The sequence below is a fragment of the Dendroctonus ponderosae genome, unplaced genomic scaffold, assembly GCF_020466585.1.
Source record: "Dendroctonus ponderosae isolate FM_Combo_2020 unplaced genomic scaffold, Dpon_F_20191213v2 Dpon_F_20191213_10, whole genome shotgun sequence".
Lineage (NCBI taxonomy): Eukaryota > Metazoa > Arthropoda > Insecta > Coleoptera > Curculionidae > Dendroctonus > Dendroctonus ponderosae.
This window is the reverse complement of record NW_026017111.1, coordinates 7,659,263-7,682,136: the sequence shown is the minus strand read 5'-3', so window position 1 is coordinate 7,682,136 and position 22,874 is coordinate 7,659,263. Positions and strand designations below refer to the sequence as shown.

The window sequence follows — 22,874 nt, the reverse complement described above, 5'->3', positions numbered from 1 at the left end:
TGAGTTCTCCCTGCTCAGGAGAAAAGTTTTTCTCGGGATGTCCGACCGCCGCTATGGCCATCTTAATCCCGGAAATCGCGTCCCTGTACGATTTGTGTGTGGTTCCTTTCCTTGCGGAAGTTCCCACACACGGCCGCTTAGGTTGCGGTTTATCGGGTGTGCTGCCATCCGACCGGTGTCCAGTCGTGGCAGCTTGCTTGGTATGTGCTGATTCCCCCGAGGGTGTATCTGGCACAGTTTTGGTTGGTCCAAACTTTCCTTTGTCCCTAACCATTTTTTTCTTCCGTCTGGCGGCTCCCGAGAGTTTTTTTACCCTTAGGTCGTTTGCCAGCTGCGGAGCCCGATGGTTCTTCCGAGGAAGCCCCGCCGGTATTTGGTGGTGATGTTATGTTGATTTCCATATCATTCCCATGAGCAGCTAGGGAAGGTTGGTCCACCCACACAGAGCCCCGCAGGTACATGATCACACCATCGATTCCGGCGAGACAGCTCTCTACAGTACGTTGCAAGATGGCCGGAGCTGGCTTGAGTCCGAACACGAGACGATTGTACTGGAACAGTCCTCTGTGTAGTGATCGTAGTGAGCGGTCGGCTTGCTTCATCGAGCAGAATCTGGTTGTTGGCGTCCGAGATGTCGAGTTGACTGAGCACTTTGTTCCCACTGGACTTTGTCATGACTTTCTGAACATGTGAACGTCTTGACGACGAGGGCTGGAGCTGTAGTAGTGTCCCTTGTAGGAGAAGTTTACGTCGCAGATGCCCATTGTCTTGATTTCGCTCCCACCTGCGTTGAAATCCTTGTTCGTGCACTTCTTGAGACCCGTGAAGCCTATCTGCTTGTACGTGTTCTAGCTAATCACCGTTATGTCCGCATTTGTGTCCGCTTGCATCTTGACCCGGAAGCCGTTGATGTTGACGTCGAAGAACTTGCCTTCTTTCCTCTTGGCTCCCATGTCGATGTACGGACAGTCCTTGTTGGAGTGCGTGTCGCGTCCACAGCGATTTCGTGGCCATCTTGATCCATGGATCTTTCTCACTTTATTATGCGTCCTTTCTTTCCGGTTTGACTTTTCATTCTGCTGCGTGACGGCATTTACGTCTCGTTTGGTTCCCAGGCCACTTCCGACGGTGTTTGTAACGCTCTCGGAGTGGGCACGGCACATCTCGAGTATCTTGGTGAGGTTGACGGTTTTGTTGTCGTTCTCCTTCAAGATGATTGCACAGTACGGGTGGTAGTAGAGGTCGCGCATCCGAAGTGTCGCCAGGAGGAGTTTGAACTTGTCGAAGTCCAGTTTGTCAAACTCGAACAAATCTCCTCCTAAGTTGACCTCATCGAGCATGGTGTGTATGTTCCGACTTGTCGCTTTGGCGATCAGAGTCTCGAACCGACGTTGGAAAAGAGTGAGCGTGTCGGAGAGCAAGGATCCCAGTTCCTTGACCATGTCGCCGAACTTCATCTCCGTTGGCTTCTTGGGCGAAATACGGCCGCAAAGCTGGCGGTACTCCTCTTCACCCAGAGCATTCAGCAGGAGTTCGACTTGTTGTACGAGAACAAGTTGTAAGAGCGTAGATGCCGAGTTGAAGGTGATTTTATGCCGTTGGTACCACTGGGCAAACGTGCAGCCTGACGTCGGGTCATAGGTGAACCTTCCTAGTCGCTTCGCAATGTCGTCGAGCGTTTGTTGCTGCTTGAGCTCCATGGGAATCGCAAAGATTCCCTCCAGAAGAATTTGAGTCGATTCGGAGTCCATCGTTCAGGGTCGTAGCGGCGCAATTGATGGGTTTGGAAGCAATGGCTGAATAGTTGAAGACACGCCGGTTTATTCTTAAACAATCGGTATACAATCTTCGGATTCACTCTAACTAGCTATGGAGCTGGGTATTTATAATCTATATACCAAGGTTTCTAGTTAGGTGGAGAGTGTTCTCGAACATGACAATATCAGTCCTAACCTGGAAAGTTCTCGACATCATAACAATACAGTCCTAACTTAAAATGTTGGAATGGAAATGGAATACTCGCTGCATACCAATACTGCATTCTGAATTCGCAATTCGAAATTGGAGTGTTAACACAACCGATACCAAACCGAGATAACTAAGAATTAACCAGTACATCTTGAGTGGCGCAGTGCGCGTGACCTGCACGAACTTGCAATCCGCAGTCTGCCATCTTGAACGAGGTTGAATGTTAAGCGACGAGCGTTATTCAAGGTGCCGCTTAGTGAGACGCGATCAGCTATACTCATTAACGCACAGAGCGGCATCACATCAACACAGTGTTACCCATGCCTACCAGAATAGTCAGGACAATTTAAGTTTCAAATTGTTCATCCATTTAAACAAATGTTGGCGATGGGAAACGACGGTTCGTATAGCGGGAGAGTTACGAATCTGAAAGCAATTTTGGATGCCAAGCTTATGAAACGCGGCGATCTACAGTCAGTTAAATATTAGTGCTAGAGTCACTGCTGGAGAATTCATTCAGTTATTGATCATGTCAATGTCAGTGTCTTCGTCAATTCAGTCCATTCGGCACGGTCTTCCATCAATTCAAAGTCCATAGGAATGTTCTAGAGGTGTGATGAAGGATGGTTACCTTTCTATCACGTGTTACAACGTTTCAGTTTCAACTTGGCGATAGGTTTCAAAATGCGGTTCTAAAAGGAACATGTTCTTTTTAAATTTTTCATTAAAAATGCATAATGATGATGATAGTAGAAATAGTAATGATATATAATGATTTCCTTTATTAAAAACATAATTGTTAACATTGGTAAACTTAAAATAAAATATTCTAAAATCACAAACAAAACAAAGGTCGGAGGTAACTACTTAAAGAACAAAAAAAATGATAATAATAAAAGTAGAGTAATTAAATAAAATATATGGTTTATATGCGAAAATGTTTAAAAATCTCATTTTTATTTAAAAATGAATTAACATTTAGAAATACATTTTTTTGCAAATGCTTTTTCCTGATTCTAGTTCTTCGCGCGTTTATGATAGCACCCGCGTTAGAAAATAATTCGTTTCACAATAACAACAAACTGAAATGCGTGTTTGGCAAACCTGGACGAAGTATTACTCGAGTTAATTTCGGTACCAAATTTTTTTTTTATATATATATATCGACCTTACAACGTTTATTACTATTCAAATCACTTTTATTTAAAAATGGCCAGCTTGCTTAAATGCAGGTGCACATTCTGCTTAAAACGTTTGTTATTTTACATTTCAACTGTGATGGAATTTATGTCTTGGACTCTTAGTTTGCTCATAGCTCATATGCACATTCTGCTTAGTTTGCTGGTAATGGGCACATAACTCCCGAGCTAAGTTTCTTGAGAGAAATCCTTTTTTTTTAAGATTTCTTACAGAATGTCAGAAAACTAAATACTTATAGACTGAAATTGCTGAATTATATCATCGCACCAATTAAACAAATTTTGGTTTCTGGAGAACTGAACAGTAGTTCTTATAAACGAAAAGTGATACACAATCATCAAGGCAACTCGCAACTACACAACATATTTTCCGCTGACAAATGGTTACTGAAACTGCTGCAACTGCATCGAGCGCTCGACGATGCCGCATCAATTCTGTGCTGACGCAAATCACTTTTTCAGGTTTATGAGACGGTTCCAAAAAAAACCTTTAAGTCAGCAAACGGCTGCAGGTGGTGCGAAGTGCGCACAACTGTTTCATCAGACGGTTCCAAAAAGAACGGTTTAAGCCGGCAAACGGTTCCAGCTAGATAGATCGCTCGACGGTGCCCGAAGTGCGCACCTCTATTTTGGTTTTATGAGACGGTTTAAAAAAAAACGGTTAAATCGGCTAGCTGTAACTACGGTTTCAGGTTACACTTTTGGAACACTGTTATTTTAGCTGTTACGTTAAATACCGACCATCCCTAGAATGTTCATCTTCTGCATGTCTGCTTTGATGTGGTCTCCCCACCGCATTTTGGGACGCCCGGCAGGCCTTCTCCCGGTTAGGACCTCCTCCCATGTCAATTTCACCATTCGTTCCTTATGAAGTCTTTGTACGTGGCTTGCACATATTAGTCGCTTAGGCTTATTCTCCTTGTTTTTGATGTCTTCGTTAGGCTTTTTGACTTTATACGAGAATTGCTTGATAAGTCAATGACTTTTTAAATTTCCTGAGGAGCAACTTTAAATTCAAGCACATGTTAAAAATGCAATTGAGAAAAGACAACGTGAATTTCGTCGAAAATGGCAAAGAGTGAGTTTCGAGTGCTGATCAAGCATTATTTTTTACGTACAAATAATCATCACCGAAACGAAGGAGCAGCTTGATAAATACTATGGGGACTCTGCACCATCAATTTCAATGTCTCAATAGTTAAGAAGTGGTTTACTGAGTTTCGGTGTGGTCGTACCCGCACAAATGACACACAAAAGTGGTTGTTACGCCAGAAATTGTCGATAAAATCCATGGAACGATATTCTACGATTGCAGAATAAAAGTGCGTGAGGTGGCTGAGGCTGTACGCATCTCAACTGACAGAGTACGTCACATGTTACATGAGTATTTGGATATGAAAAAGTTATCCGCGCAATCAGTAACGCGATTGGTGACACTCGATCATAAGCGCCCCCGTGTGGCCATTTCAATTGATCGTTTAGCAATGTTCCGCCGCAATCCGCACGAGTTTCTGCGACTCTTCGTAACACACCACAGACCGAAGAACATTGAAAACAGTAGGTTTCTTCAGGTGAACGTGCACCAAAGAAATCCAAAATGGGTCTGTCGGCCAACAATGTGATGGCCACAGTTTTTTGGAATGTACGCGGTATTCACATCGATTACCTTGAAAAGGGTATCTATCACTGGCGCACATTATTCAGAGCTTTTGGACAGATCCGATGTTGACTTGAAGCTAAAACGTCCGCATTTGACGAAAAAAACTGCACAGCTGCACGGGTGCACACGTGTGTTGTCGCCATGGCAAAAATCCATGAATTATAGGCTACGAATTGCTACCCCACCCAGCGTATTCTCCAGATTTAGCCCCCTGTGACTATTTCCTGTTTGTAAACGTAATGGTTGGGCGGTCAGAGATTTGGTCCAATGAAGAAGTAATCATTGAAATAATCGCCTATTTTAAGGACATTGATAAATTAGATTAGTTGGAAGAGATAAAAAAGTGAAAAGACGCTGGGCGTGCATCGAGCTGAAAAGACTCTCTGTTGAGAAATTAAACGTTTTTTGGTATTTCATTCACAAAGTCACTGACTTATTAAACTCAAATTTAAAGGTGTTAATGTTTTGTCCTATTCTGTCTTGTGTATAAATATCTGTCAGTCCCTCCTCACCCGCTGCCCTCTCGATCTTGTTCAAAATGTCCCACACAGTCAAGATTAAATCTTCAACGAGATCGATATCATCTGCGTATGCTGAAAGCAACTTGGGGCCTTTCGTTGTTAGCAGTTGATCTCACGGCTTTCTCCAAGGCGAGGTTGAAAAGTGGCAGTAATAAGGCGATTTACTCCACTGTGTATCTCAAAGCCGTATATGGGGTTAATGTGTCTCAGAGGAGGTTTGAGGGTGTTTTATATGCACCGTTTATGCAGGAGATTTGTCTGTAATTGGAGCAATTCGATTTGTCCCCTTTTTGAGAAGATTTTCCTTCAATTTTGCGGGTATGTCTGAGCCTTGTGGGTCTTTAACTTGTTTAAAGCTTTTTGGGGTTCTTCAAGCGAGGGTTCCATATTGGGTATGTCCAATCTAATTCTAAGTTTATTGTTTTACGTTCAGAAGCTTCTTCCAAAATTCGTTCTATTCTTCAATTAGCTCTTTCTCATTTATTGTCAGGAGCTTGTGATTGTTTTTGAGTCCCTGGATGGACCTAAGCTTAAAACCTCTTTTCTCCATAGAAATCGCCTTGTAGAATTATCTGGAGCCCGTCTTAGCACCGTCTCTTTCTATTGCTTCATAGTTTTTCGTTCGTACTCTCTGGCTCCGATGGCGGGTCCAGCTGTTGTGGGTATTTGCCTTTTGCCCGAGGTAGTCCATAACCGAAGTGTTCAGCTTAAACGCTGACCTCGAAACATATTCTTCTGTTTCAAAAGCTTTTAGTATCAATCGCAAGATAAATGTTAGCGCAATAGGCATGATAACAGAATAAAATAATAATAAATGAATCAAAGAATAAGCGGTTTTAGAGAAAAATATATGACACAAATTTGAGTTTTTTTTAATGGCGACTACGTATTAAATCTTGTAATACTTATATAATTGTCGTGTCGTTAAATGCTCAATGCGTGCTGAACGAGATACGTTTTTTTTTTCGATTTAGCGAGACAAATAGAAGAGAGAGATCATTTGAATGCTTTGTCTGGTAAACGTCGAAATGCTTGTGTTAAGACTTTAAAGCGGGTGCCTCTAAGGGAAATCTATATGAGAAATGGTCGTATTTGCTGAAGACATTTCATAATGGTAAATAGTTGTACAAAAGAGTTATTTTTACTACTGTTTATGTTTGATTGAAGAAAAACAGCTGGCTTGATTTTCAACTGTAATTCAATATATTTTAGAAATTTTCGAAAAATAAAATTTAATAATTTTTCTGGTACTCTACGAGTCAGCCCCTATTACCCGTTGAAAGGAATGACGCCAATTTCGAATCAACCTGTATAATTCGCTATTAGAAGCGCTACCATATCAGTTATGCACTTTTATTTGGTCTATATGAAAACCAAAAGTTGGTGATGGTTTCAAAGAAACGTTGTAATATATTTTCGTTGACACCCTTTTGTAACGCTCGAAACGGTGCCATGAGAAAGTATTTTTTTGTTTTGATATGATTTGAAATAACTTCAAAAATGAATAAAAACGAAAAACCACTTTTTCTAACCATCTTAATTAAAATAAAAACCTTTTTTTTGAAAAAAACGTGTTTTAATTTGACAATTTAATTAAGCTCTAAATCTTGCTCTTCGATTTTCCAAATCCCTCAGCTACTGTTTTTGTTGACCATCCCTCCTCGATTAATGTAATTATTCGAGTTTTTTCAAATTCTTTTGACTGTTACTTTGATAAAATGAAAATTTATTTGTCAGTATTATGTCATTTACGCAAAGATAGATGGAGGTAGAAAGTCAGATTTATACAACAAATATTTAATCGCCTACTTTTATGTGTCGCCGACTGTATATCGCCCATTGCGCAACCTCTTCATAATTTATCCTACTTCTTATCTCTTACGGTTTCGAAGATACCCATACAATCCATCGTTATCTTGGACACCCTGTATAAATGGCCAATCAATATATATTAAATTGTCAATCAGTAAATCGATTTGTGGTTGTATTGTAAAATTTAAGTAAAAAATAAATTTTATTTAAAGATTTCTTAATACGGTACTGTGCCAGCTCATTTACAATAGTAGAAATATTTTAAGTCCGGACTCGTCAAATAAACCCGGTACGAAAGAGATAGCGAGCGTTGGTGGAAATCATTATAGCCATTTCACACCGGCCACTCTTTAGGGTTTCTCAGTGGCGCTGCGGAGAAGCGCTGTTTGAAAGTACATTGATTTAAGGTGGAATGGGGTAAGTGCATAAACGTGCTCTTATTAAACTAATATGACAGAAATTGCGATATCTATTATCTAGTAATTTACTCAAAGTTGATACTATCCCATCCAAGTAGATGTCGCCTAATTAATGGAGGGTTCGTTATCTGTATTCGGATTAAATAATAAATTTGTTCAAAAATATCAATTGTTTGTTTTACTCCAAAACGGAACAAAATATTTGAATGTGGTAAAAAGCATTTTAAAGTAAACATATTAATAGTCATGCTCTTGCCTCGTATCATATGCTATAAGGTTTCAGATCGGTGTTAATAGCCAGTTGTGCACTTGCCCCATTTTCGGGGAAAGTGCATAGTTGTTGGATTTTTTGCAGTTTTATTAAAAATTTAAATTATATAAGTGAAATTGGCGTTTTTGTCAATGCTAATTGAAGCGTATTAACTCAAATATTCGTTGATTTAAATATAGGTTAAAGTAATATAAAACAAATTAAAGATATATGGGTGAAAGCCAAACTGACTAAAAACTGGGGTGCACTTACCCCACTCCACCTTACATGGATCTATACATACGGGCGTGACCAAGGCCGGACCACCGATTGAGCAGCGCTTCTGTGGCGTTCAGTGGTTGACTACCGCCGAGAAGCGCGTCAAAAAGAAGCGCCACTGATAGCAATACATTGGTTCAAATGCTGGCGTTCACACGAGCGACTTCAGTCTGCTTCAGGTTAATCTGCGCTTCTCAGCAAGGCCACCGAGAAGCGTTGCAGAGTGATTGGTACAATGGTAACGTACGTTTCCAAGAAGCGCTGCAGAGTGGTTTGTGTGAAAAGGCTCTTATATTAAACATGCCGACGGCGAGGGCCCTAGCTGTATGATATATAAGCTGTACTAATAGGCTTGAAACCGGTCCTGGGGGTGCCTGAGGTTGGCGCGCTTTGAAATCTGTACTCGCCTTTTTCAATATGCATGATGTCATCTATTTTGTCAAAAAGTTCAACATAAACTTGTTGTTTTTACAGTTCTCTATACAAGTACGGTTTTTGAAGTCGCGTCCAGTTCGTGATCGTCTGCTAACACTCCATTTGTGCCGATAATGTGCGACAGGGGGCGCTCGCCGCGCATCTTACCCAGCGTATAATTTTACTATATTAAAGATACAATTGTTCCAAATATTTATATTAATAACGGATCACTTTTTAGAATCGTTTCAAAAACCGACTTAATCCTTAATTATTTCACACCGTCATCCCGCCTATTACGGCAAAATTCACGAAATTGTTTAGTTGACTACATCGATAGTCGGGATTGTATGGTAAACACTAACTAGCTATTGTTCTAAAATGCGGATTTTCCATCAAATACAGAGTACGAAGAACCAATCGTAGGAACGGGAATACCAGAAATCGAGACAGAAGGACGTGCGTTGTGTTCCGTGAAGTTGGAAGAGAGGGCGATAAATCTCTCACAAACTCGCCCAAGTCAACAACAACATCAGGCGTTAGACTTCCTCTCAACACTGATTCAGTCGGACGTGACACCGAATGTAGACGTTTTAAGTGAACTGGCATTAGCATTCGGCGAACAACCTTTACACACATTTCCTGTAAAACCCTACCTGGAAAAAGAACTGTTCGAAACTTCCTATGATTTTATCTCGTATGCTTCGTTATTTCGAGTGAACAACGCGGACTTTTCAATCGTCCAAATGAAGTCGGTGCATAATATTTTTAATTCCCTACATTACCGACTAGCAAAACAGAAGTATGATACAGTTTACAAGGAAGGATTTACCGAGAGTTTGTTGTTTCATGGAACAAGGCAAGATTTTGTGAATGGAATTTGCACTTACAACTTTGACAGATCTAAGGTATGTATCCAGTTAGAGTTCATGTTTCTTTATTCATCGTGCCCTTGTCTTTATTTTTCATTCATGTCATTTATTTTTTACAAAAGCTGTGTGATTTGAAATTGGTGTATATGCTTTTAAGGCGCTGCTGATGCCTATTTGAAGTAGGGTTGGTAACTCAGTGAATTTTCGGGCGTTGTCGCAGTGGTGCGGAAACGGCTTGGTCACCAACGCAATGCAACGGCGCATTTTATGATGCTGTAAACTCTTAATACGGTAAATGTGTAGGGAGATAACAGAGGACCTTGAAATACGTGCTGTGTAGGGGAGTCATGCGTCATGCGCTTTGCTTTCAAGCGGTGCAGCGATGATTTGATTGATGACAACATTTACTGACACACAACGGATGCGTTGTTTTAGTGCATGGAATCAATGAAGTCGCAACATATTTTCTCCTTGAAAAGTCTAGTTTTCTCAAAAGCGAATCTTCGGAGAAAAGATCCATGTGTAGGCAACATTGTCAGTGCTTCAATGTGTGCCAACACTGCCTATTATTCCGGGAATTAACAGAATCGATGTCAATTAGTATTGAGACTAGTAGGAATCCATGTCAAAATTTGATCGRCATTGACATGACAAAATTGGGAAAAGTTTTCGAAATTTTGCATCATTTTAGAAAATCGTCAGTTGTTCGCTTATTATCGATCGTAACGAAAAAGTTAATACAGACATTTTGGGGAACTTGAGACGGCCGATCGACTGGACTGATTAGATTGAAATCAGCTCTTTTGGCTACCGAGATAATAGCAGTTTTTTGGAAACAATTTTTTTTTCAGAAACTGTGAAAAGAACCGAGATACCGATATTTTACACAGAATAACTTTTTCCGATAGGCAGCTTTGTTTTCGAGAAAATAAAGAAAAAGTAAAATTTTGAAAAAATCGCAATAGTTTTGGTCAAGCGCATTTTTTTTCCGGAATTATTCTTTGGCAGGTGGTTAAATATGGAAAAGTTACATGACAAATTGACTTTGGTTGGTTCCAAATAAATTTTCTCTGTGAGCTGCAGGGGGAAGACGAAAAAGTTTGTACAGGTCCTTATGGAAGGGAAATTCTCAAAATTGAAGACAATTGTCAAATGGCTTTTGAGTTGGTTGAAATAGACCCAGTTAGGATTGAGACAAATACGAACCAACTCCATGTCAAATCGCTCGGTAAAGTGGAAGAAAAGAAACCCTTTTACTCCATGTAATCGGTAAATTGTGGTACCGATCAACTAAAATGCGTCCCACAAATCAGAAAATGATGATGAATGGATTCTAGTAAGATCGAAACATAGCTATAGATCTGATTAAAGCTTTTTGAAGGACATAATGAGAAAAAACAAGTTTTCGGTTTTAGCCAGACCAATGAATGGAAAACATGTTCGAAAATCTTCAACTTTTTTCCTAACCTTTCAACTAACTTTAACTCAAATTTTCAAGGTCAACCATTTATCCTGTTGCAATCGATTTCGTCGAATTTTAAAGCTTAAAAAATCGTAACGAAACCCTTACGATTTTTTCGAAATTTTACATTATATTTTTTTTTAAAACGAAGTTTCCCCTGGAAAAAAGTTATTCGAGCACTATCCAACGATCCTTATCCAACTTTCATAGTTTTCCAGAGAATCGTGAAAATATAGTTTTAAAAAAATTGGCAAAAATGTCGATAACCAAAAGAGCTCAACTGAATCTAATCAGTCCATTTTCATAATTTATCATCAATCTAATTCTGTCATCGTGAGGTGGAATGTTAAGCGTTATTCAAGGTGCTGGGCAGTGAGACGCGATGAGTTATAACGCACAAATCGGCATCAACTCAAAAGCGCGACTCAACGCAGTGTTACTCATGCCCAGCTTGAGGAGTCCCAGATTTTTTTAAGTACTTACTAACTTAAACTATAAGCATGCATCCAGACAGATATTTGCTAACAAACGCACATTCGTGGTTAGTTTTTTAATGGTGCTCTTCAAACCGATGATCAAAATGGACAACACTATAGAATATGGATTAATTATTGAAGAGATCGAAAGGGCGGCATAGGAACATCCGATTAGGCAATGCACATGACGTACGACTCCACTACACATCACGTAACACAAGGTTCTCTGTTATCTCTCTTCACATTTATGATATTGTGAGTGTTCTGCATCATAAAATGCGCCGGTGAGTTACTGCGCCGTTGCATTGTGTTGGCTAAGCGGTTCCGCTACACTGCGCCAACCCATAAAAATTTCCTCAGCTACTCATGCCTACACCCGATTGTGGAAGTCAGAGAGCAAGAAAGTGGCTATCAAGTATTCTTCGCTTCTTCTCAGCCTATGTTCATCCACTCCTGAATGTAGGCCTTTTCCAATAATCTCCATGCTTGTCTGTTTCGGGCAGTCTGCATCCCCTTCCTACTATCCGTTGGAAGTCATCCCGCCATCACTATGGGTGCCTTCCCATACTGCTCTTCGATTTTCTTGAGCGCCAATCCAACTCTCTTTGTTCATTTGGCAACATGGCACGCTCCATCGCCCTTTGTGTTATTCTGAGCCAATCTTCACTTTTCTCCGTGAGAGTTACGGTTTCCATATCATAAGTTGTTACTGGCAGAGTTCAGGAATCATGAACTTTCCTTTTAAGGTCAATGGGATCATCTGGGCTCAATCCCATCCTTCCACATATTTTCGCTGCTTGATTTTGTTTTCCCAGCCTGATGGTGGGGCTTCAATTTCCATATTCGTCTACAATCTCAAGAGCCTTCCCTTCTCCCCCAACATCTTCATTGGTCCTTATTTTTGTCATCCCTAAATTCATTTTTAGTCCAATCTGCTTATAGTTCTTCTAACATGGACCTTAGGGCGTCGCCACCAATAACCGCGATATCATCAGCGAAACGCAGGTGACTTGGGAGGACTCCATCTATATTTATACCTTAGTAGATTCTTAAAAGTGTCTTCCATCAGTAAATTGCTTTTGTCAAATGGTGTCTCCTTGACTTGACCCCTTTTCCCAGTCTGATTTTATCTGTCGACATGTCTTGATCAATGACCACTTGTCGCGTTTTTATACTGTCCATAAGTTTCGTGTATCTCGTATCTATTCTTGCGTTGTCCACTGCTCTCAAGATCGCCCAAGTTTCAACCGAGGCGAAAGTCTTTTCATAGTCGACGAATGCCAGGTTTATAGGGATCATGTAAGATAGTGCAAGTCTCGAGGTTGGCCAACCTCAAGCCCCCCAGGACCGGTTTCGAGCCTATTAGCTCTCGTCAGCTCCGTTTGGCATGAAATCAGCGACTGGGGAACGGCCTAAAAGTATTTAATGATCAACGAAGTAGCCAACAAATTCTTGTCTATCAATTATAGAGAATTGTGCGTTTCTCAATCGTTGAGCTGCTGTTATGTCCTCATGAAAATGTGCGGCTTCATGGTCTTCTGCAGAGCCTGGCGGAGCATACGTTTGAATTATTTGTAAAGGAGGATCTTTTGCTGGTTTTCTTGGATCAGACACAGCTTCCATCCTGGTAACTAGGTGTTTTAGTTTTTTTTTGTCGATTAGGATCGCCACGACACCAAGATGAGAGTCCACATTTTGTAGCTCTCTCTCCAGAATTTCGAGATGTTTAGCTGTTCTCCTTGTTTTGATGTTGTATGTTGCGCACCGGATTACATTTTTTTGTGGGACAACATCTTTGTTTCTGCATATTGAGGTTTTGCCTGCCCCAGAATTCACGAGGGGGACTGACTGATCAGGGCGAGATTCTGACTCACTCACTCTACTCGCCTGGAGTAATGTGATTTCAAAACTCGGCATGACATGGATTTGGAAGGTTTTGGCATTCAAAGGCCACGCTTGCCGAGCGTGTTGGCCAGTTCTTGTTTCAGCCGCCCAATCTGAGTCAGACGCTGTTGTGGGTCGCTCCTCTGGCGTCAAACACCCACTAAACCTGTTGATCCGCGGGAGGTATTTGATTTCCCTCTTACTACCCATCCCTGGGAAGTTTTCCCCTATCCGCTACCCGGGGATACGCTCTCTAGAGGTTGCAGGCTCCCCCGAGAGCTTCAAGCATTAGTTAAGTAAGAACCAAACTGTGAAATCTAATGTTGAGCAATTCTATGATAAATTCTACAACTTTGAAGACTCAACTAATAAAAAAAATAAACTAAATTCCAGTTCTAAAATGTCCCGATTTTTGTGTTTTAAATTCACTCACATTCGATTGCTTGGGCAAATATCTCCGTTTTCTGAGAAGATTTTTGTGTCAATTGTGGTTTCAGATAAAAACGCACAAGTTTGGTCGTGGAATTTCATTCGCCACACAGTCCTTCTACGCCACGCACTACCATCGTGACAATAAGAGGCGTCAAGACAAGGTAATGGTAATAGCAAAGGTACTGGTGGGACGTAGATTCGAGATAGGCAGCCCGACAATGAACATTCCGAAGAAAATGTGCTACACTTCAAAAAACGGCGAGCAAACGGTCATTGTCAAGTATGACGATCACACGTTTTTGCCAGTCGCTATTGTTCATTACCGAGGACTACACCTGCCAAGCAGGTCTTACAGGTCTATATTTTCTTATTTTGCAAAGATGTATCGCATGTAAGTAAAAGTTAAACCTCCGTAAGAGTCTAAAGCTCTACAAGCGCAGAAAATTTCATAAAAAGGACATTTTTTAAATTAATGAATACAAATCCTTCCGTAAAGATCAACATCAATTTTATTCGGTCACAGCAATTTTATTCGGCAAAAATTATAATTGCGGGAGGCCAATCTGATATCTTTAATTTAAATCATAAACCAATAAGTTTCCAATATTATTCGTTAGTTTTATCGTTAAAAAACTCGAATAGGCTAAAATTTGTATTTGTACTTAATGCATTCGAAGTGAGCATGTCACAGTAGTCAAGTTTTATTATTTATTTGCTTTTAAACCGAATATTTATGCAAAATAAAGATTTAGCATAAAAGTATTGCATATTTTAATACGGTCTAATAGGAGTAAATCCTACATTTTGCCTTCAGTAGAGCCAAATTAGCTGTAAAATGCAATTAAATGTTCCCTCATCTGCAACAGTAATGCCAATAATTAGACATGGGTAACTCAGACATGGTAGACATGGGTGAATTTTCAGGAACCGTTTCGGCAGTACTGCCGAAACAGCTTGGTTTTTTTCAGCTCGGTTTGGTTTCGGTTTGACTTTTTTCAGCGTTTTAGCTTGTTGTGTTGCCAGAGTGTCATTCGTGAAATCGGGTAGAGCCAAACGAAACAATGAATTAATTGTATCATTCAATGAATCCATTTTGTATCATTGAATGAATTAATTGTATCATGGAGCGAATGCGTTTGGGAATGTTTGGGAATCTTGTAGAAAAACAATTGAGAATTTTGCCTTTGGCAGTTGGAAAGTGTTCAGAAATATAAAAAATGCAGTATGCAGTTTACGGTTGCATTAGTAATTCGAGAGTTAAATCTCCGAAATAAAGTTTCATAGATTTTCAAAAGACAGTATTTTAAGCAAGCCGTGAGAATGCTTGTTGTCGTGCAGACACCATTAATGTTGCTTCCGCCAGAATGTGCTCTCAGCATTTCAAAAATGATGATTATGAGACATGAGACGAATTTGCAATTCGAACTTTTAGAGTATTTGCCAAAAACAAACGCTATACTTTATTGCACATCTGTCAACTGTGCTGGTCTACAAAATAATAATTTTTTTGTTATTTCATTTTCAAGTTTAAAACCTGCTGCACAGCATTTTGTAATTATAACAAAGATTTATAAAAAAATAATTAAATGTGACAGAGATTAATTAAGCTATATTTAATCACATTTAGCAGACAGAAAAAAAGCACGACACGCAGTGACTTCCATTGACGTCATGCAAATCGACGCAATATCCTACCTAGTATTCATTGTATCACGAGTACTTACATATCGGCACACAACACCAAGATTTTGTCGCCACCTATGTTCTAAGCGCGAAACTTTGACCTCGCGTCCTCTAGTCTCTAGAACTAGCGTCCTCTAGTTTGAGAGATGCGAATTTTTAAGTAAGCGAGCGCAAGTGACTTACAACATCAATTTTGTGAGTCAAATTTACAGTCACAAGGCGACGAAAATCAGGTTCCGGATGAATTTTTCTGAAACTTTCCATATCTATAGGGTCAAGTGTCTACTAAAAATGGTAAAAGATGCAACTTTGTCCTCAAACTAACCCAAACTAACAAGAAAATCAAGATGGAACAAAAAACTCCTTTGTTTTTTGTTTAGCCGCGAATTATTACATTACATTCAAACGCATTTCGAACACGTGCTGCCAACGACGGATTTCTATTGGACAACGGCACAATGCTACAAATTTGCTACAAGCGCGAGTTTATAAATCCGCCTTTAATTGTGCAGTTCGCAGTGGCCGACGTTGCAATTTTATTCGTCAGGTTGGTTATGTTGTGTGTTGTGTTTACCCAATAATACACACTTAATTTAATTTTTTTTGATCGAATTTGTCTAGATCTAGACGCAAGCTTTTACGTTCAATTTATCTTCATATTTGCTATTGAAAAAAGGGTCGTTAGTATCTTGTTTGAATTTATATTTCACCATCATAAAAGATGTCGCGATTTATCGCGGTCGCTAGTTCAGCCGTTAACAAACGCAACGCGTTTGTTTCTACTGGGCTTTTGTACATTTTCTGTGCCCTAAATTGTACAAGTATTCATAATTTGTTGTAATAACAAGCTGCTAAAGTCTGAATCATCAACGAAAATAACGTGATCAGCCATCTTGTTGAATCATTAAATAAAACACGGCCTCGTTTTGAGAAATATCACTGTCAGTCACTTACGTGATACGAAACTCGTTCTCTCATTGGCGACAGCGCGCCATCAAGCGACAGCGCGCCGGCGAAATAAAATTTGGTTAATTGCCGACGGTATGGAAACGACGAACTACAACGAATTTTTATAAAAGGATACGTACGCACGTATGTTCATGTCACGAACGACGAACGTCATCAACTGCAGTTTTGTCGCATCTTGGGTAAGCTTTTGTGTTAAAAACGCTGCTTTTAAATCTATTATTAATTGCTTAAGGTGGTCACAGTGGTGTGGTGGTGCCAAAGAAAAATGCGCTTGCCATGCCTGAGATCCCATAAAGCACACATAGAAGGATATAAGGAAAATAGGACGAAGCGAACTGTGTATTGTGAACTATTCAAGGAAATATTTTCCAATATATCGTGATTTGTGGCCAACCAATACATAATCAGATTGAATGAAAATATGAAAATGAAAGTAAATTAAATGTATTTTTGATCGAATCAAACTCACTTCGTTTTTAGGCCAAAATCTAAGAAAAAAGAAAAATTAAAAAAAGAAAAAAATAAGACAACAAGAATTAATGAATTCTTGAGATTCCACAAGAAATGGCAAAGCAAAAATATTAATTCAAAGTTAAGTTTGATGCAAATCTGCAGTGATTTTAAGCAAGGAATGACTGGGGAATATGGGGAAAATACAATTGAATAAGAACGAAGCAAAGTGTCGATAATGAAGAAGACTTTTAATTTTTATTGAAAATAGCGCTGATTGTGCTATATGAGCTATATGATCCAAAAATTTTCAAATGGGTCGTAAAAAACCCTTACAAAAAATCATAAAGCAAACGTACATAACACACCACTAGGCATGGGTAACTCAGTGAATTTAAAAAAACTGGCGCAGTGCTGGCAAAATGGCTTGGTGCGCCAACTCAATGCACCGGCGCAGTTACCCACCAGCGCATTAAACAAAATGTCTCCAAACTGTATAAACTTTACCCATTAAAAATGTGATGATTTTTTCTGGTGGGAAAATTCTAGTCCCGGGCCTCGTAAAGCTTTAATCCGGCTCTGGGTTACATGCAAAGCGTAATTCGAAGTGCAGCGCAGTGAGATGAGTTACAGCTCCTTAACTCACAGAGCAGCATTTACTCAAAAGCATCATGCAACACAATATTACTTATGCCTATAACACACGCTTACGACAAGAAAACTGCTTCCTTTTCAAAGCTAATCGAACTGGCGAAAAATCTTGAATAAATCAGAAAAATTGAAGCTTAGAAAAAATCAACAAGTATACATTGATATTATAAAGTGCAGGTTTCGGAATCGCTAATTTCAGTCTGAACCCACCTAATGAGAGCTAATAGGCTCGAAACCGGTTCTGGGAGTGTCTGAGGTTGGCGCATTTCGAAATCTGCACTTGCCGATTTCAACATTCAAATTGTTCGTAAAAAGCCTGAAAAAAAATCATAAATATGTAGACAAAAAATCAGCACTCCACTGTATGCAGCAGCTCAAAGCACAAAAAACTACTTAACTCAAATGAAAACTGAATGTTTTTACATCGTTACGGGCCACTTTATTGACTTTTTTCACTCATTTTTTCACGTTTTCCAAGGGTTTTTGCTTATTGTCGATACTTAGAGAAAAACTGTTGGTAGCTTTCGATTCAGCACTTCAAAGTGCGTAAGAACATCTAGGTTCAACGGAAGGGTCAACAAATTAACACGTTTTTCGCATATAAAATCAATGGAAAACTTGAGGTGGTTTGACGCATGTGATGAAAGTCCAATTCCGTTTTGCGCATAATTTTTAGAACCTATTGCACAGTGCACCGTTGGCGAACAACTGGTGTATATACCGGGTGACATTTAATGATTTGTCCAATTTATTGGCCAATAAATACGGGAAAAGAAGGCACTGTAATACCGGCATTCCTTCACTTTTAATTAATTTATGAGTTTTATACAAGATAGTTGTGGGCAAACTCCAGTGTAGTTACTGTTTCAATACCTCTAACGTGTACCCCAAACCCTCTAAGCACAATGTCAAGCCCTTAATCCCCATGTGTACCCCAGGTGGTACACAGCTTATGGAGTTCTGTCCACATGGAACCAGGTTGGATTGTGAAAAAAATTCAATCACCGATTGCAAGAAGCTACACTTCAAGAAAATAATCCAAAAACACACGGATGAGTCGTTGGGTTAGTACCATAAGAGCCACTTTATCGTCCTCTTCTACTCACCGGTGCATCTATCTAGGGGATTGTTCTTTTCTCAATACCTGCTTCCATATGGACACGTGTAAATACGTGCATTACGAAGTGGATAGGGCAGCCCAAATCCATGGCAATCAGTTGGTCATTCCCAACCTACCAGCAGTTGGACGAGTGGAAAGCACCACACTGTATCCACCGCAATGGGTGCAATGCGACCTGCGGTACCTGGATATGACCGTGTTAGGTAAGCAACTTTCCAGAGCCCAATCAGCCATTGGCATTGCGAGTTTTAGGAAAATTTGCAGTGATAATGGCTGATCCGCCTTGGGACATCCACATGGAACTCCCATATGGAACAATGTCCGACGATGAAATGAGACAACTGGGTATACCGCAACTGCAAGACGAAGGTAACTGAATTGCCTAATTCCCATTTGCCCGATGCAGCGTGAACGAGCGTTGTTTCAGGACTGATATTCTTGTGGGTTACTGGACGAGCTATGGAACTGGGCAGGGAGTGCCTCAAGTTGTGGGGCTACGAACGAGTGGATGAAATCATCTGGGTCAAGACCAATCAGTTGCAAAGAATCATCAGAACTGGTAAGCGTCTATGTGCACGAATAACGCAGGATTTATTTAAGAGTGGATGGTGGGGGTGGTTTTGTGAGACTTGGCGCAAATTGAGGCGCGTGCAACGCGAGCGAAGCTGTACAGCACAGCGCGTTTTTTTGGGGTCGGTGGAAATCAGCAAAACAGCGTAGAGGTCGATTCTTACTGTAGCTCAGCTCACCGTCCTCGCATGCTTCAGTCAAAATGGGATAAGTTACTCTAACATGCTATTTAAATGGAAGTATTCACATTCATCGCTCAACTTGAACGGAACGCAAAATTACATGAGGTGTCGGGTCGCCTCATGCCCGACTTTGAGTGGATAGTGCAGTAGTATACAGGGTGATTCAAAATTGGCGTCATTCCTCTGAAGGTGTTGTCTGGCGGTGTTTTAGGAGTGCAGAAAAATTAGAAAAAAAATTGTTATTAAAAACTGAGAAATTTTCGAAAAACGATATTAGAAAAACGGCAACAATATTTTTCAAGGTAATCTGCCTAATTAACATTGCATAAATACCTGCTCAATTTATACCGGTGTTGAGTAGTTCATTGGTTTAATGTGATCTTACATACGTGGTAGGAATGTAGCCGGTATTTATTTGTTGCCTGGGAAAGTGTCAGTTGTGTAATGTTCTGTGTGCCCCTGAAAGGCTCTTCTGCAATTATGACCAATACTTGTTCCTCTCTGTCTGGCACTCGAACATCTATTGTCGTTCAATATCTTGGAACCACTCTCCTTGCCCTTTGTTGGTGTGAGTTCTTTCAGCTTCTGCTATGTTACTGTAGCATTTCCCCTGAGCTAATCGCATATCCGCAAATTCGTAAAAGGAAATTCAAAGTAAGTCACAGTTTGACAAATTATTGTTATTATTGACAGAGCTATGCACCTGTAACTTTTTGTTAATGATAAAAAACATTATTGCCGCTTTGACTTTTCATCAAAAAATTGTAACACAAAACTTTTTTAATATCAAAAATTTTCGTAATTTGAAGCAAAGATCGTAATTTTTTTTTTTAATGTTAAAGTTTTCCAATATGCTTCCAATTAAACATGGAACACTTTCAAAATAATGCTTAATAACAAAGTTGAAATTCGATTTTCAACTGTTAGTATCTTCTAGAAATTATCCAAAAAATTTGTATAATATTTTTCTCGTACCTTCCCCTATTACCCCTTAAAAGGAATGACGCCAATTTGGATTCACCCTGTATGTAATATGTATATAGTAGTAAAGTAAAAAAAACACAAAATATTCAGATGGAGACGAAAATGTTAATGTTAATTCAATATAAAGATTAAACCTTGCATATACGTGAACAACAGTATCATTTAAATGTCGCCAACGGGACCTCCTACAGGCCTCAATCCTTTTGAGGTAATTTTGAATGACTTCGACACATTACCGGTAATATCCCGGTCATAACTCCACGGATATTGGCTTTCAGTTGCTCAAGAGTTTGAAGATTGTTGGCGTAAACACGATCTTTCGCATAGCCCCAGAAAAAGAAATCTAACGGTGTTAAGTCGCAGGATCTTGCGGGCCAATTGACATCACTCAATCTCAAAATTACGCGTTCTGAAAATTTCTCTTGGCATAGGGCTCTAACTGCGAGCGTCCCGGCACAGGCACGTATCGCTCAGCGTCTTGCCCGTGCGAATGCCTTAATCCTACCCTATACCCTAGAATAAAACTAAAATCGATACTGAGGTTTGATGCCCACGTACATACATCTACGTTCACTTTGTTCTGTGGGCGGTTCTAGCGCACCCCTGCGCCCGTACTCTCCTAATCCAGCAACTCTCGCAAATGAGTCCAGGACACCCTGATCTCTCATTCTGTTTTCCCCTCTCAAGTGCCATCCGGAGAGAGACAAAGTTCCCTCCGAGCCTAGCCATGGCCGCATCCACACTCCCCACAGCTTCTCAACCCAAATCTATAGAGTTGTGCCCAGAAGTTGCCATACCCAGTAGCCAGCTGGATCTTCACCCTACCCTTTGGCACACCCCAGAGAGCCCTTCTCGCCAAATCGTCTGCAATTCTCTTCCAGAGAATTCCTATCTTCACCCCATCCCCTTCATATTGTGTATATTACCCTCCGCCTGCACAGCTAATAAGTGATCGTAGTCATGATCTAATGGTTATAATCCTCCAAACTTCCGATGGCCTTTCGCGAATAGTACACCGGCCGATATCGTAGCATTTCAAGCGCCTTGACAATGGTCACGGTCTCCATATGTGCCACACTTGTTCCACCCCATTCCTCATCTACCATCACATCCCCACACTACCTTTGCATCCATTCAGTGACGTCAAAGTGTACCTACCGCCAAGAGTCACTTCAAACGCCTATACGCGAAAACTCTCACCCGACCTGCTCTCATATGCATTCCAAATCCTTCTGTTCATTTCTACATACAGAAACACTCCAGCCACACCGGGGTGGATCCACAGAGCACCTGTAGGGCCTCAGTTGAGCCAGTCCTATAACCCCGTCCCATACCCAACAGCATTAATCTGTGAGTCGCCTGCAGCTGCCGTTTCACTTTAGAATCCAGCGCCTTCTCACCTCAAAACTCACTTGCATACATTACAGCACACTTTGTAACTCTCTCAAACATCATCCACACCGCTGTTAACCGCTAAGCCCCTGCTCCTCAGCATTCCTTTTAGCTTAGCACACTCACTTCACTCTCCGCAAAAGTTTGGTACTAAGCTAGAATGCAATTTTTAGGTCGTACTGGACATTGGTTGAACCATGGCAAAGAGCATTGCCTAGTGGGAATGAAAGGTAACCCGAAGGACCTGAATCGAGGCCTCGACTCGGACGTAATCGTGGCAGAAGTGCGTGCAACCAGTCACAAGCCGGATGAGATCTACGGGATGATCGAAAGGTTTGTCGCATCTAATTTGGCCCGCTGACCGCAAGTTCGCGGTTTGCTTGATCCCATCACGTTTGGGTTAATGGCATTTGAAAAACTGTCATTTGAGTAGTGCACACGAAGGAGTACGATGGTTCGGCGGTTGGTCATCATCAAGTGACCGCAGGTCTTTATTAGTTCGCGACTTGGCCAATAAGGAGTTTACAGCTACAAGAACTGAAGATGCTGCCAGTCACGTTTGCAGCGCTGATAAAAATATTTTTGCGCGACTTTTTTTTTAAGTGTCTCACCCCTATTACTACTTTGCTTCTACCCTCCCTTGTTTTTCGCTATACCTCCCAGCCACTTAATGTTTGATAGTCCTGGCGCTCAATCGGATCAATTTGCTGAGGATTTTCCTGATTCAGATCCAGTGAGTCTAACACTCCATATATCGAGCATCGTTAACGCAAAGGGTTTACATTTCTGAAACCAGCTATCAATGGTTCATCCGATGGTGCGAAAATATCTATATTTTACTATTTTACAAGATTTCTAAGCGCCGATATAAATTCCTTGATAAATTCTATTTCAAATTCTGCTTTAAAACATTTCAGAAGTGTTGGGTTCGCAAGTTCGGAACATTTTAAGTTAGGACTGTACTATTATAATGCTCGAGAACATTCCAGGTTAGGACTGGTAGTATTGTAATGTTCGAGAACATTTTACGCCTGACTAGAAGCCTTGGTATATAGGCTATAAATTACCCAGCTAGTTAGTTAGTTAGAGTGAATCCGAAGATTGTATACCGTTGTTTAAGAATAAACCGGCTGTTTGTTCAACTATTCGGCCATTGCTTCCAAACCCATCAATTGGCGCTGCTACGACCCTGAGCGATGAACTCTCATGGAGCTCAGCAGCAACA

General features: G+C 40.5%; 1 protein-coding gene and 1 long non-coding RNA gene across 2 annotated transcripts in view; both read left to right on the top strand.

Moving 5' to 3' along the window:
* LOC109546131 (N6-adenosine-methyltransferase subunit METTL3) overlaps positions 1-21,982 on the top strand; it is a gene marked incomplete at its 3' end in the record, with an annotated part of 29,650 nt that extends 7,668 nt beyond the window's left edge. Inside the window, 5 exon segments of the mRNA XM_019916960.2 lie at positions 18,340-18,465; positions 18,524-18,724; positions 18,774-18,890; positions 18,949-19,080; positions 21,823-21,982. Coding sequence (XP_019772519.1) covers positions 18,340-18,465; positions 18,524-18,724; positions 18,774-18,890; positions 18,949-19,080; positions 21,823-21,982 — 736 coding nt within the window.
* Positions 15,889-16,759, top strand: LOC125502805. The gene is made up of 2 exons (XR_007280548.1): positions 15,889-16,479; positions 16,533-16,759. It is a non-coding gene; the product is annotated as an uncharacterized LOC125502805 (long non-coding RNA).
* Positions 21,983-22,874: the final 892 nt, after the last annotated feature.